We start from the raw sequence: 16,164 nt of genomic DNA on the forward strand, positions 1-16,164 counted from the left end.
GGATGGGGCTTAAAACAAAGGTGGGCTAACTTATTAAACAAAATGAACTTCCTGAGGGGGGCTTTCGAGTGAGGGGAAGCTTGGTTAAGTTTTTACGGTAAGTGCAGGTACAAGAAAGGAAGATTGAGTGACATCTTCTGCCCTCTTTCGAATTCATATCAACTCATGCAGTCCTTCAATGGATTTCTTTTCCTTAAAACTCCCTTTACGCCAGAGCCCGAATGTTCTGGATTATTACAACGCGGCCCCTCCTAATTTTACAGAACTGTGCCACTAAAAGTGTCTTGAACATATAATAAAATGGAAACGAATAGAAACAAACACGCTAATTAATTTAATTTTAGACATGCAGCAGTCAGCAACCTGCTGCCTGAGTGTAATTTAATACCAGCCTGTCAGGTTTATTTGGATGTGGCTATTCCTAACATGGCGAGAAAATATTTCAAATTGACATTTTCTTTTTTGCAACTTTTCGTTTGTTACATATCCCTAAAAGAAACTGAGTGAAGCAACAAGCTACAACAGCAGGCTGGTAGATATATTACTTGGCTTCACACTAGAGCTTAAAGTATAGTCTAAGTGCACTTGGAACCTACTTTGAGTGTGAAGGGGTAAAACGTACTTACTTGAACTTTTCTTGGTGACCATGGAAACTTTCGTAGTTCAAAGAAGCCGAAGTACACCGCCAAGTATGGTCTACACCACACTTGAGAACGCACTTGACCAATAGGAAATGGAAGCCAAATGAAAGCGCGCGCGTGCAGCGTTGTCACGATTCTGAAAAACAACTTGCCAGCTGAAATCAGAAGAAATTCAAAATGGACGGCTGGTGTTCGGAGGAGCAAGAGTCTTTTATGTAAGTTAACAAAGAAAGAAAAGAAAAGTCGATGCATATGGTTAAACTTATAATAAACTTATAATCCTCTTTTAACTTCCTTTTTTTTAGAGACGGCTTTAACCATCGGTTTTCATTTCTACCACGAAATGCGGTTCTTCAAAACCAGCCACACGTGCAGCCACTTTTTCAACCTGGCCACTTCTTCGCGCCGCAACAAATACAATGATTTCACAAGCGTGCAATCGTGTTTGTGATAATTATGCGTGACTGATTTTACCCCGATGATTGACAGCTTGTACCTCAAGTAATATACTTAGTCATCGAGTGTGAAGCCAGATTTTGTAAAATACGACTTAAGATTTTTAAGTGCACTTGATTCAAGTGCTGACTTGAAACTAACTTAACTTCTAGTGTGAAGCCAAGTATTAGTTCTGACATGATATGCATTAATATTATTATCTCAGTAGATCTTTTTAACAAATACTAACAGAAGAAAGCATAAATCGTGCTTCATAGAAAAATTTAAATAACTCAACATTTAATGTCTCGACAGAGATGAACTGTTAGTAATAATATCTTTTATTAAAGTATTGTTACAGCAGTATTAGTTTGCTGGATCACTGTCTAGCTACTGCAGCTTTGTTCAGTTTTGGCTTGGAAGTATATTTTGCAGTATGTCCATGATAGCGTGTCGAATGTGTCTCATCTTCCAACAGTAAATAACAGGATTCAGAGAGGAATTAAGAAACACAATGGTCCTTAAGTAAAGAAACAGACCTTTTAAAGCAATGCTTGATCCAGAGATCATATAGGCAATTGCAGCGCAATAATCTGGCAAATAACAAATTAAAAACACAAGATAAACGCAGAATGTACTGATGGTAGATTTTCTCTGCCTCGCAAAATTTGCCATTTGACCATTTATATCAACATGATGTACTTGCAGGGCTTGCATTTGGTTTGTGTGGTGTCTTACAACAAAGTAAATTATGCAATAAACAATTGTTGTACAAATAATACATAGACCGGAAATAATTATGATGACCACGTTAGTAGTTTCTTCTGGGCTCCAAAAATAAATCAATGAAAAAATTATACTTAAAACCCAAATTGAGATCACCCCAGCAACAACGCGCTTGTGAGTCACAAGTTCTTGATATCTGAGATGAAGATGAATAGCCAAGAATCTGTCTACTGATATGGCCACAACACCAAAGAACGAAGCGTTACTAAATACAAGTGTGGTGATCTCCAACGCAGTTTCCGTGGAATAAGTACGACTAACCATCCATGCAATGTACAAAGGTTGAACCAGTAAACCAACACCAACATCAGAAACAGCAAGACTCAGGAGCAATGTTTTTAAAGGCTTTTGCAACGACGAAGTTTTTCTTATCGCGTGGATTGTGACAACGTTTAACATGATAGCGGTGTAGGATGAGAAGGCGTTGAACACACAATTGACGATGTATGATGAATAGAGCGGGACAGCTTTATCCATTATGTTGCAGGAACTTTGCAAAGAGCACTAGGCGATGTTACAGTGAAATGGTACTGGTAAAAGGAAAACAGCTAGTAAAAGATCATTATAATATAGATAGGAGTCTACGCGCGCTTTGATTGGCTAAAAACCTATGTTTTATCAGAGTATAAAACATAGAAAAATCATGTTTTATTGTTTTTCGTCAGCTTTCCTCGAGTGCTTCGCGCGTCGTTGACTGTTCGTTGGCTATAACCACTCGTATTCAACAAGGGCGAATGGAATAATTGTTTTATTAAATTCCTTTTTAAGTATAAATCCACTGGACATTTCATTTTGATGTAAACGAAGTGAGGCGGGAAAAATTGTGGCGCGGTCTCCACTGCTTGAGTTGAATGAAACTCGCAAGGAAAGCGAGCGAGAGAGTTTTCTTTCGAAGATTTTCTTCGACAATCTCCTCTTAAATCGTCTATTCATGCTGGAACTTGATTGTGACAACAATTAAGGTTTACGGGAATATCCGAAGCAATAGCTTTTCTGGAAATTATACGCCTTGTTCAAGTCGAACGAAGCAAGGGACGGATGTCATCGAGACTACTATATTATGCTGAGACGAAATTGCACTCGGTGCAGTCGGTGAAGTTTATCGAAGTTCAAAAAGACAAGATCAAGATTAAAAGGTAACAAACTTACCTGAAATGCTTAGCCTTATTTTACGTCGAATACTGAATGAAATTGTGTCAGTTTTCTGGTCTTCCCGTAAACTATTTTCTGCTTTTCATCTTTGTTTACTCGCTCTTGTTGTACATATTTTTAATTAAACTTTTCACTCGCGGTGTCTAAAATCTATATCATAAAGCAAATAAAGAAGCCTTTAGCCATGTTTTATACTGTCATAAAACACTCCGGGCATTTGAGAACACTCGAGAAATGTAGAAAACATTCGCCTGCGGCTCATGTTTTCTACATTTCCCTCGTGTTCTCAAATTCCCGTCGTGTTTTATGACAGTATAAAACATGGCTTAGGCTTCTTTATTTGTTAAATAAAAGGTTTATTTTTGAAGTTCAAAGGGAAAGATCGAGAGTTATATACATCGTTTGTCATAAAAGTGCAAGTTAGAAGAAGGTGCTGAATATCAATTTGAATTTGCATAATTTGGTTTCGATTTTCGGAATTGAAATTATAAGTTTGCTTTTCCCAAAAAACGTAAATTACATTTAAAACCGAGTTCGATTTTGCAGAACTTTAATTGATTTATTAATAGGAAAAACAACAAAATAAAATATAGTTAATGGACTCTAAAGATGACTTTCGCTGCTCAGGTTCATCGAAACGTCAGTCACTAACAACAGATCTTTTCAGAACTATTCACCCACATGATAACACTACGAAAAACAAACTGGAAATAACGATAACAAAAAAAACGGCGGCTTTTTAGAACATGCATTCTAATGAAGATCACATGGTCAAATATCCCTCTAATTTACTTAGCCGTAGTTATTTCAATTAAGCACAAAAAGTAGCCAATGAGTCGCTTTATACACTGGATCATTATTTTATTAAGCTTCTTCGTGCCACTTTTCTGTGACCACCTAAACAGCTGTCTTTGACATGTACATTTTTAAAATTAGTTGCTTTGAAGTAGAAGTTCTACAAAAATACGAGGAAAAAGTTGGTAAAGTAAGTTAGTCGATAGTTTTCGTTTATATATGCTTTAGAAGCGAAAAACCCGAATCGGATGTGATTACCATTGGTGTTTCCTTTGTATTGTCGCGTACGAATATTTCACAGCAAGTAATCAACATCTTATTTCTCCTGATAATATCAATACATTGTCAAGCAGACAGGTGAGGAGAAAAACAAAGTTAATATTGTCTTGATGAGTCACCATCTCAGAACTAACATAAAAAGTGAGGCGCCAAATATGGCTTTCTTTGCGTTGTCGTGTCGTCTTCCAAAACGAAGGAGGTTGGAGGAAAATCTGCCGAGCAAGCGGGATTTTTTTGAACTGTTTCACAAGAACACACTTCCCTCAGTGGATTTTTTTCGTCTCAATTTCAAACTTCTTTCGTTGCCAGAAATAAATGTGCAAGTGCGAATGTGTTTGGTTATATCACCCCTCACTTTTTTTTTCAAGAACTGCGCAAATATACGTGTCTCTAAATTAAACATTAAATTTAATCATAGTGCAGTCAACAACCCACTGCTTGAGTGGAAATATTATACTTCCCTGTCAGGTTTAGTTGGATGTGGCTAGTCCAAGCCACTATCATAAACATGCAGAGGAAACACTTCAAACGGACATTTTCTTTTGCACCTTTTATTAACTTTATAACAAATACTCTAAAAAAAATAAGTAAAACAAAGTAGGTAAGTAGGTAGACGTTTTTGACATTAAAAACCACATTATAATTATCTTTTTACGTATATAAACGAGGGAAAGTCTGACTTTCTGATTTACGTAAAAGTTATGCTACTTGAAAAACGTTGAATAATGTCGACCGAGACGAACTGTTAGTGGTAATATCCTTTATAAAAGTACCCTTAAAGCCGTGTCAGTTCGCCTGATCGCTCTCTAGTTACTGTGACTGTGTTCAGTTCTGACTTGGTAATATATTTCGCAGTGAATCTTTGATAGCGTGTCGAATGTGTCTCATCTTCCAACAGTAAATGACAGGATTTAAAGATGAATTAAGAAGCAACAGGGACTGGAAGTAAAGTCGCAAGCCACGTAAAGTAGTACTTAGTCCAGAAAACAAAATGGCAGCTGCAGCGCAGTACTCTGGTAGACAACAAACCAAAAACACAAGATATACGTAGAATGTACTGACGGCAGACTTTATTTGCGTTGTGACATTTGCCATTTGACCATTCTGCGCTACTTGTTCTTGCAGGGTTTGAATTAGGTTTGTATGGCGTTGTACTGCTAGATAAATTCTGCAATAAATAAGTGTTGTACAAACAAAACAAAGACCTGAGATAATAATGATAACGACGTTAGTAATTTCTTTTGAGCTCCACCAAAAAATTAATGGCAAAAATAGACTAAAAACCCATATTGAGATCACCACAGCAACAACACGCTTGTGAGTCACAAGTTCCTGATATCTGAGATGAAGATGAATAGCCAAGAACCTGTCTACACTTATGGTCACAACGTTCAAGAATGAAGCATTAACAAAGATCATTGCGAAGATGTTAAATGCGTTGAGCGTGACTTGAGTAGGACTGACCATCAATGCAATGTACAAAGGTTGAACCAATAAACCAACACCAAGATCAGAAACAGCAAGACTCAAGAGCAATGTTTTTAAAGGCTTTGGCAACAACGAAGTTTTTCGCATCGCGTGGATTGTTAAAATGTTCAACATGATGGCGGTGTAGGATGAGAAGGCGTTTAACACACAATTGACGATGTACGATGAATAGAGAGGGCTAGCTTTACTCATTATACACTCAGCGGGAACTTTTAGGAGCAGTATCAAGCGTTTTCACGGTGCTTGCATCGAAGGCAGAACTTTTGTATGCGCACGAGACAATTTGCTGTTTAAGCAGGATGTGAAACTTGTTAAATGCTTTGTTACCGTCTTTTTCAGGAGTGATGACAGTACATGTACCAAGCGACCATCTGCTTTCATGCTAAAATAAATATCGGTCCAACTGACAGGCAATATTTTTTCTCCTTTTCATCGTCATTTACCTGAAAAGGAAAATCAGTAGTAAAAGACAAAATTGTAAGGTATATTTCTGACGCACAAGAGAGAAAAAGATTGAGAGGGCTGAATATCAATTTCATCTGCATAACAACGGCAGTCTGGTTTCGAGTTTCAGAATCGGAGTAGGAAGTTTGCCTCCCAAGAGAACGTAAAAATCATTTTAAATTGAATTCAATATTTGCAGAATTTTAATTGATTTACTAATTAAAAATGTAAAACAACGCACTGGAAATAATGTTTGACAACAAAACGGATCCAATTCCGAAAACGCATTCTAACGAAGCTCAGATGGCCAAATATCCCGCATATTAATCTCCCCGCAGTTATTCCAGTTTAACTCAATTCAGGTAGTTAATACACTGAATTCTTAATGTCGACTGCTTATCTCTTTTACTTTATCATAATTAAAATATAAGCACAACTGTAAGGGAAACTGTTGATGTAAGCGAAACGAAATGGATAAAGATCTGTTGCTTAAAACATATTTCTATGACATTCTGAACAGTTGTCTTGGATCTGTCCATCTAAGAATTTGTTGCTATAAATAGAGACCTAGCTAAGGCAGGACTAAAAATTAATTAAGACGATTTTACAGTTTGCGTTGGTTAGTAGTATGTTTATACTTTAAAAGAGAAAAGCTGCATTCACTGCAGAAATAATATTAGTTATGCTCTCTAATTCTATAAGCTGGATATTTTAAGCTGTAGTGCGCAGTATTGGCGAAGCTCGGTTTGCTGGGAACAGCGAAAATAAGTGACACCTACTAGTTGGTTGCAATTGGGTTTATACTCTAAAAGAGAAAAGCTAGCATTCACCGCAGAAATAATATTAATTACGCTAAAAACAAATGTTAAAAAGACCGTATAAGTGACAAACTATAACTCCTGTTCCACATGTATTCCCTCTCAGTTTTTTCGTATTATTATTTGTAAGAGAAGTTAACTTTCGCCAGGAAAGCGAAATTATGACAGAAACCTTGCTTCGATTTTGGGCAAGTTTGATCAAATATAAATAAAAAAATTAAATCATTTAGATGTTTAACATGTTATGTTTCTTTGACAGTCTGAACAGTTGTCTTGGATCCGTCCATCCAAATACTATCCGCTTTGATTAGAGTTCTATACGGATGAAGACAGTTGGTTGGACAAAAAAAAATATGAGTAGTAAAGTTGGTGCAGAGGGTTGAATAGGTTCATATACTGTACAAGAGAAAAGCAAGTTTTGATTACTTTTAGTGTTTCCTTTGTCTTGTCAAGAACACAGCAAGTGATCGACATCTTATTTCTCCTGATAATATCAACACATTGTCAAGCAGACATGTGAGTAGAAAAACAAAGTTAATATTGTCTTGATATGCATGTATCACCAGATTCTCAAAGCTAAGAAATGTGTAGCAAAATGCAATACGGGAAATACAATTTAAACCAAGTTCGATTTAATTGGTTTATTAAAGTGAAATTAAGTCTGAAAATAAAGGTTCACGAGAAAACGGGTGGCATTTTCTTGAACGCGCATTGAAATGAAGATCAGATGGTCAAATATTCCGCAAATTAGTTTTTCCGTGGTTAGTTCAATTTAGCACAAAACGTAGTCAATACACGAAATTCTTGACGTCTGCTGCGCTCATCTGCCAAACTTTATCATGATAAAGAAAATAAAACTTTTATTGCAAGGCAAACTAAGTTCAACGGATTACGTCCCTCACGGATGAAGACGGAGGGTTGGACTAAAAATAAAAATAAGTAGTACCGTATTTACTCGAATAAGCGCCGCCCCCGAATAAGCGCCGCCCTCGAATAAGCGCCGCATCTGGGACAATAAAGGTAATAAGCGCCGCCCCCGAATAAGCGCCGCAGTCCCGATGCGGCGTTTATTTGAGAAATTCCGTTTAACTAAAAACAGCACTACAAAGCAGCTCTAAAACAAACTTGGACATTTCTTTTCGTCAAAAGCGATGTTTTGTAGTTCGAAGTAATTGTTTTACCGCTCGCACATTAGTTTTTCTATCCAACATTCTTACAAAACGCAGTTCTGTAAATATGTGAAGGCCGCGAACTTTGCCAGAACAGCTAGCGCCACTTCTCTCTTCAGCAAGAGACGAATACTGACAATCCAAAGATGCTATTTTCGATAACTACAAAATATAAGATTCTTTATGGCGTCCAAATTTTAAATAAGCGCCGCCCTCGATTAAGCGCCGCACTTGAGGCGCGAAAAATTTAATAAGCGCCGCGGCGCTTATTCGAGTAAATACGGTAAGCTGTTACACTGAGTCATTCAAGAATTGGTTAATTTATACTTTAAAAGAGGAAATCTTAAATTTACTGCAAAAAATAATATTAACTTAACGCAAAAGCAACCGCCTACAAATAGAATTTGTCAAGTTAGGATTCCGGCCGCCCACGTATCTCCCTCTCACTTTTCCGTATTTTTATTTGTAAAAAAAGTTTACTTTCGCCAGAATTCGGAAATTCCGATAAAAAACTAGCTTCGATTTTAAATAATTTTAATTGATAATTGATTAAAGAAAAAATTAATTTGGATATATACAGTTTTATTGGAAACAGTTTCTCATCAGTAACAAACATTAAAAAAAAATATACAGCGAAAAGTTCACGGAAGCGTTTGCTAGCGCTCTTCACGTTGTGTTTCTTCTGCATGCGCTTTCAAAACGAAGGAGGTTGGAGGAAAAATCACCTACCCAATAGCTGAGTACTGACGCAAGAAATAAGACGAACGAGTGTACTCTTTCCTCGCTACTACCTTAAACATGGAGAGAAAATATTTGAACTTTTATTTATTTTCGAACAAATACACCAGAAATACTGAGTAAGAGCAAGGTAAGTAAGCAGATGTTCTTGACATAAAAACAACATTTTAATTATCGTCTTTTTACATATATATATAAACAAGGGAAAGTCTATCTGATATGGCTACAAGCCGGTTATACTGCATAACGAGCAATTCAGTGTCTCGACCGAGATGAACAGTTAACAGTGTTTGTTGGTTAAGTTTGAACACTGTCTAATATTGCAGCTACGTTCCGTTTTGACTTGGAAATATATTTCGTAGTATGTCCATAATAGCGTGTCGAACGTGTTTCATTTTCCAGCAGTAAATAACGGGATTTAATGATGAATTAACAAACACTAGGCTGACTGTGTAAAGCCACAGACCATGTAAAGCGATGTTTGGTTCAGAAACTGACAACCTGGCCACATTAACAAAATACTGTGGCAAGCAACAAACCAAAAACACAAGATATACGTAGAATGTACTGACGGCAGATTTTCTTCGCCTCTCAGCGTTTGCCATTTCACTGTTCTGTGCTACTTGTTGCACTTGCAGGGCTTGCATATGGTTTGTGTGGAGTCGTACAGCTAAATAAATTCTGCAATAAACAACTGTTGTACAAATTAAACAAAGACCAAAAACAACAGCGATAACCGCGTTAGCAATTTCTTTTGAGCCACGCCAAAAATATAACGACGAAAATATACTTAAAACCCAAATTGAGACCACCACAGCAACAACACGCTTGTGAGTCACAAGTTCCTGATATCTGAGATGAAGATGAATAGCCAAGAATCTGTCTGTACTTATGGCCACAACACTGAGGAGCGAAGCATGAACAAAAATAAGCGTGAAGACGTCATATGTAGTGACAATGGATTGATCAGTAGGATTGAGCATCAGTGCGATGTACAGAGGTTGAACGAGTAAACCAACACCAAGATCAGAAACAGCAAGACTCAGGAGCAATGTTTTTAACTGATTTGGCAAGGACGAAGTTTTTCTCATCGCGTGGATTGTGACAATGTTCAACATGATGGCGGTGTAGGATGAGAAGGCGTTGAACGCACAGTTAGCGATGTATGATGAATACAGCTGGTCGGCTTCATCCATTTTATAACAGGAACTATAGTTAGAAACAGCGAGTGATATTCCAGTAAAAATGTACCGCAAGCTGGAAAGCTGAGGAGCGCTCGAGAAAGTTTGATCTTTTAGCATGTAAAGCTTGTTTAAATGCTGTTTAACTACTTTCCTGTCTAGGACTAATAAATGCGGGTACTTAACTACCATCTGTTTTCATTTTGTGCATACTCATTTAAATTAATAATTCAGTTTTCGTTTTTCGCATCACTATTGCCCGGAAAACGAAAACAACAAGTAAAAGTAAAAAAAAAAAAACGTATATTTTTAATATTTAAGAGAAAATAATCGAGCGTCTAATTTTTTATTTGTCATAAAAGTGAAGTTAGAAAAGATGCTGAATATTAATTGGAATTTGAATAACAACGAAAGTCTCGTATTTATATTCGAAATTGGAATGGGGAAGTTCGCTTTTCCCACAAAACGTTAACTACATTCAAAACCGAGTTCGATTTTAAAGAACTTTTATTTAACAACTCATTGGCAATAGAGTATTACGAGAAAACGGATGGCTTTTTTGAACACGCATTCTAATGAAGCTCAGATGGTCAAATTTTCGCACTAAATTATTTCGTCGCTGTTTTTGCTGTTTAATTAAAACACTGGATTCTTGACATCTACTGCGCTAATCTGTTAAACTTTATCATAATTAAAATTAAACTATTATTGCAAGTCAAACTGCTTGTTCTAAAAGTGATGATTAAAGTTCTTTGCTGCATAATAATTAAGCTTGTGCGCGTCACGTCTCTGTGACACGGTTTTCGCCGTCCCTTTTCTGTATTATTATTTTTCAGGAAGCCTAAATTACGATCAAACCCTTATTTATTCCTTCTGAATACGTTGGATTGATTTATATAAAATATCTCATTTGGATATATACAGTGTTACAGGAAAACCGTTTTGTTGATCGTTTATATTAATACACGCATTCTAATGTTAGTAGCTAACAGATGGTCAAATGTTCCGGAGCTACCTATTTTAACCCGCATAAAAAGCTACAGTTATTTAAATTAAACACGCAAAACAAGTTATACAAACATTGAGTTAGAGAGCCAGATCGAGTACGTTTGTACTTTAGAAGACAAAAACACGATGCATTACGATTTGTGTTTCCTTTCTCTTGTCGCGTGCGAATATTTCACAGCAAGTGATCAACATCTTATTTCTCCTGATAATATCAATACATTGTCAAGCAGACAGGTGAGGAGAAAAACAAAGTTAATATTGTCTTGATGTTTTACCAGATTCTCAGAACTAGCATTAAAAGAAACAAGACGCCTAAAGCTTAAAGCTTAAAACCGGGCGGTTAATGTTTAACTACTTGATTAGGCAAGTGCAGCAAAAACTTTTAAAATACCATTTAATTGAGAAACACACAAGTCTGTGGTTTGTTTGTCCATGCTTGAACGAATTCCTGCTTAGGCTTCCTATTTTTTTGAACAATGAATAACCTCGGTATTTTTAGATTTTAGTTTTTATCCAAGGATAATGGAAGATTAGCTGAATAGCGCTATATAAATATTATTATTTATTATTATTATCATTATTATGCACTTAACAAAGTGCAGGCTACTCATAAAATTTTGAACAGCTGTTCTGATAAGAAAACCATGAAAAAAAGGTTGCGCGATATAATCAAGCATGGATTTTTATTCAAACCCCCCCCCCCCCCCACCTCCCCCCATTCCCCCTTTTCTTAGCCATTCACCTTCGAATATCTCCCCTCCTACTCCGTCCTCCCCCATCCCCTGCAGCTTTCGACTCTACTCCTTCCCATAACACATTCTACTCTTAACCCTTCTCCCCGCCCTCCTCAGCACTTTTGTGATGGCGCCAGCCGAGCAGTAGTTTAGGGGCGAGTAGCTGTGACACACAAGTTTAATACGTTTTGTGTATTTCTTATCTTGAATAAATGAACTCAAACAGTTGAATAGCATTACAAATGATATACGGCCAAAACAAACAAACAATTAGAAATAATTCGTTAAAAACTAAACGCGTTTAAGGTTTTTTAAAAGAATGTATCACACACAAAAAAGGAATAATAAAAAATTAGAAAGCTTTTTAGCTTTTAAACACGCCAGCTCTTCAAGTCAATCTGATTCTTCGATCGAAAAACCTGCCTATATGCTGCATTTTGGGAAGCAGTCACGCAAACGCCAGTTCTTGCTTGCGTGATACATAACAGGTAATTTCTTCATCGCCGTTCGGTTCCGAGTGAAATTAAAAACCCTCGAATGAAAAACCAAAAAATATATTTATTTCTCGCAAAAATGAGTGGAGTAACCAGAAAATTACAGTATTGGCTCTTGCTCGAATAAAACGAGTCACATAAATAAAATTAAATAAAAATAAAACGAGTTACAAAAAATATCAAGAATAACAGAAAAACTTCAAAACAAAATTACAAACGAAAATAAAAAGACTAAAAAAGGGCATGCATTAGATCACGCGTACTAGATAACATATGCTGTTAAAAATCCCAACTAAATGTGAAAAAAGAAAAAAAAAGATTCAAGATGAGGCCAAGAAACATTTGAATGGCATTAAAAATTTGAATACTTTAAATTAAAGCCGTAAAATTAGCCAAAGCGCAAGTTTTTATTTTTGCCGTCTATTATTTTATTCGATGGCTTTACCGATCCAAATTCCATTCTAGTTTGTAGAAATTATTATATTACTAACTTACATTTCCATTTTGTTTTCTGAGCTGAGCAAGAACCAAAACAAGGTTTATATTTTGTTGTGTAAACATTCAATCCGTCTGTGACACACAACTTTGTCGGCCCACTGTACACGGATGAAAATGGACAAAATGGACACAATTCTTGCTAAACAGAAAACATCTTCAAAGTAGAGTCTGGCCCAAAAATGCTTTAGCTGCCAGCCGTTTTTAAAAGCAGAAGCTTGCTGCAAAAACATTGCGTGACTGACGTAAAAAAAGCTTAGTCAAAACAATCACCGGTTTCGCGCTCTTGTTCTCGCTTGAGTCGAACGCTTGAATATAAACACAAAAATATCCATTTCACGCTTTAATAACAGAAATCAGGGTATTAGACAAAATTTTAAATAGGAGAGTAATCTTAGCTCCTGCTGAGTAAATATCAAGAGTGCGGGATTTGAATCCTGGCCAAGAAACAGAAAAAAGCGGCCGAGCGAACTACTACAACAAACAAGGTAATCAAAAACATCACACGGTGCCTCAATCTATAAATAGATCTTGTTCGTTTCAAAAGCCTAAAAACCCAACTAAAACTTGAACAAATGAAAGAAACATGAAAAAAATTTTCAAATGAATTTTTATTCAATATGGGGTCAAGAAACATTTTGAAAGGCTTAAAGATTTAGAAAATTTCAAAACCGTGAAGATTTGCATGCCGTGGTAGAATTTAATTACAATTAATGAAATTACCCGCAGTGGCACCAAGATTTCATTTTGTAGACCATTTGTTTTACTTGCTGGCTTTACGGATCCTTTCAAAAATTCCATCATACTTCGTAGAAAAACTATACATTACCATTTTGTTTTCTGAAGTCTTGGGAAGTGTGTAAGTAAACACTGAAGTAAAGCTTTTTCATCAAGAATCAAAATAGAATTAAATATTATTTTGCTGTGCAAACATTCAATCGTCTCTGATACGCGACTTTGCCGGCTCACCTGTGCACGGATGAAAATGGACATGATTAATTCGGAAAGTATCTTCAAAGAATTATTCTGGCTCAAAAATGCTCTAGCTACCAGCCTTTTTTTAAGCAGTTTAATATGCGTAAAGCTTGCTTCAAAAACATTGCGTGACTGACATAGCGGTTTGGACCTGTCAAAACAATCACCGGTTTCGCAACCCAGTACTCTCTTGAGTCAAACGCTTGAATAACATTAACACATATATTTCACGCTTAACAGAAATCAGGGTTTTAGATAAAATTTTAAATAGAAGATTGATTTAATAGCTCCTGCCGAGTAAATATCAAAAGTGCGTGTTTTGAATCCTGGCCAAGGAAGCGGCCGAGCGGGTCTGGAACGATTTACCGACACGAAAAAATTCCGGGCGATTTATGAACCGGGCCCGGCCCAGTCTCTGCCCGGTTAAAAAACAGCAGTAACAGGGGCGTAGCCAGCTGCCTGAAGGGATGTAGGCCTGGCCGCTTGAGCGGGAGGGTTCGGGATTATGCTCCCGATAAAGGCCCTGAAAAGTGCAATTCGGCAGCACCTTAATTTTGGCATTTCATCACCGAGAATGGGCCAGCAATTTTCAATCATTGCTAAGTATATAAACGACACATGCCAATTACTTGGTAAAATAAAGTTCTCGTGTTCCAGTATAAAGCGCCAATTTAACAATATATCGTTCCAGGTGTTTCGGGCTTAGCCCTTCATCAGAGGAAGTCAAGTTGCTGTTTTGTTAAGTCGTCGCACGCCACGGCGCGCGACGACTTAAGATATTTGAATAGTGCGGTCATTTGTATTTAACTGCTCTGTGACAGGAAGGCCTGGCAGGTTCTTCTCGATACTGCGGAAGTGCTCAAAGAAGCGTTGTCGTAATGTGCGGCTAGTTTCGGCGATATAGATCGCAGAACAATTTACGGCGGCAAGAGATGTCATAAACTAAGCCGGTTGTTTTGCAGGTAAAAGCATCCTTGATGACATTGGAGCAATTGGGATCCTGCAGGGCGGTGTCAAGAGAATGTCGGTGATCACAGGTGCAACAGCGAGTGTGCGTGCATGGAGACATGAAGACCAGAATCTGCAGGGCTTTCCTTTCGCACGCGCAGCTTAGAACTTAAATCTGTTTTACGTTGCGCCAGTAAGTTTCTCAACGAAACAGCAACTTGACTTCCACTGATAAAGGGCTAAGCCCGAAACGCTTGGAACGATATATTTTTAAATTGGCACTTTATACTCGAACGTAAAAATTAACACGAGAACTTTATTTAACCTTTTTATGCTTTTAGGTACAAGTGCCGCCCTGCCAAGAAAATTCTACCTATTACTTGGTCACTAGTACTTTAGAAGTCTCACGAGTTTCTACTTGCTAGAGACTTGACCAATCGAGAAAAGGTAGTTGCAACATTTTTAATGTATATTGCTTACTATTTCATCTTGAAAGTGGTTTAGCCTCAATGGCTCTCTTGATAGCACACTTTAAAAATACAAGTGGGCTAAAAATTTGTAGTCCTGGGCCTACGTACGGGCCTATTGGCTAGATACGCCCCTGCAAGTTAGGAGAATTCGCAAACTTTTGCGTTGCATTTCGTGTTTGCTGTTTAAACAAAGGGAGTTGGAGGAAACATATGCTGAACAAAGTAAGTGCAGGTGCAAGAAAGGAAAGAACTGAGTGGGATTCATCTCATCCCCTTCATATGAACTCACTCAGGGGATTTCTCCTGCTGGGATTCCCTTGAGCCAGAACTTCATTTGTGCGGTTACAGCTCCCCTCACCTTTTTTAACAGAGTTCTGCGACTAAACCTGTCTCTAAAATAAAAATGAGAATAAAAATAAAATGAAAACCGACAGAAATAAAGACGCGAATTAATTTAATTCAGGACATGCAGCTGTCAGAACCCGCTGCCTGAGTGGAAATAGAATAACTGCCTGTCGGTTTTAGCTTCATACTGCTAGTCCTACCCGCTAGGCCTAGTGGCCCATCGATCAGCCCATCGATCTACGAGTATTTCTGCGCCCCTCTGGATCCCACAGCATTGCATTTCACTCTCCAGTACCCATTTATACACCTGGGTGGAGAGAGGCACTGAGATTAAAGCATGTTGCCCAAGAACGCAACGCAGTCTCTCCAGCCAGGGCTTGATCCTGGACTGCTCTATCCGGAGTACACTGCACTCACTAGCACAATTCGTTCCCCACGCCTATTACCTTAAACATGGCGGAAAATATATCAAAATGATATTTTCTTTTTGCAACTTTTATTCATGTTTTGGCTACTAAGAAACCAAGTAAAACAAAAGAAGGTCGGTAGTTGTTCTGACATTATAAACATTAATAAAATAATCTAAATGCATATAATTTATAAACCGAAGCAAGCGTATTCTGATATACTTAGATTATTTTGCTTCAAAAACTTTAAATAACTAAAAATTTGTTGTCTCGACCGACGTGAACTTTTCAGTTTCGTAAAACTGCTCTCTAAGGAGTATCAGTTCGTTAGATTACTGTCTAGCTACTTACTGGAGCTTTGT

At 37.3% G+C, this 16,164-nt stretch overlaps 3 protein-coding genes across 3 annotated transcripts; all 3 read right to left on the bottom strand.

Moving 5' to 3' along the window:
- Positions 1-1,466: 1,466 nt before the first annotated feature.
- LOC144633103 (adenosine receptor A3-like) lies at positions 1,467-2,339 on the bottom strand. The gene has a single exon (XM_078491896.1). It carries the CDS (start codon positions 2,337-2,339, stop codon positions 1,482-1,484), a length of 858 nt encoding a protein of 285 aa, XP_078348022.1. The 3' UTR covers positions 1,467-1,481.
- A 2,574-nt stretch (positions 2,340-4,913) lies between these two features.
- LOC144633553 (melanocortin receptor 5-like) lies at positions 4,914-5,768 on the bottom strand. Its single transcript, XM_078492400.1, has one exon. The coding sequence runs from the start codon at positions 5,766-5,768 to the stop codon at positions 4,914-4,916; it is 855 nt and encodes a 284-aa protein (XP_078348526.1).
- Positions 5,769-9,071: 3,303 nt separating this feature from the next.
- LOC144633554 (adenosine receptor A3-like) lies at positions 9,072-9,941 on the bottom strand. Its single transcript, XM_078492401.1, has one exon. It carries the CDS (start codon positions 9,939-9,941, stop codon positions 9,072-9,074), a length of 870 nt encoding a protein of 289 aa, XP_078348527.1.
- Between the last annotated feature and the right edge of the window lie 6,223 nt (positions 9,942-16,164).

The sequence above is a fragment of the Oculina patagonica genome, chromosome 12, assembly GCF_052425735.1.
Source record: "Oculina patagonica isolate OP01 chromosome 12, crgOcupat, whole genome shotgun sequence".
NCBI classification, from domain to species: domain Eukaryota; kingdom Metazoa; phylum Cnidaria; class Anthozoa; order Scleractinia; family Oculinidae; genus Oculina; species Oculina patagonica.

What these genes read in the sequence shown, in the direction of transcription:
- LOC144633553 (XM_078492400.1), bottom strand. Translation starts at nt 5,768, where the DNA reads ATGAGTAAAGCTAGCCCTCTCTATTCATCGTACATCGTCAATTGTGTG.
- LOC144633103 (XM_078491896.1), bottom strand. Translation starts at nt 2,339, where the DNA reads ATGGATAAAGCTGTCCCGCTCTATTCATCATACATCGTCAATTGTGTG.
- LOC144633554 (XM_078492401.1), bottom strand. Translation starts at nt 9,941, where the DNA reads ATGGATGAAGCCGACCAGCTGTATTCATCATACATCGCTAACTGTGCG.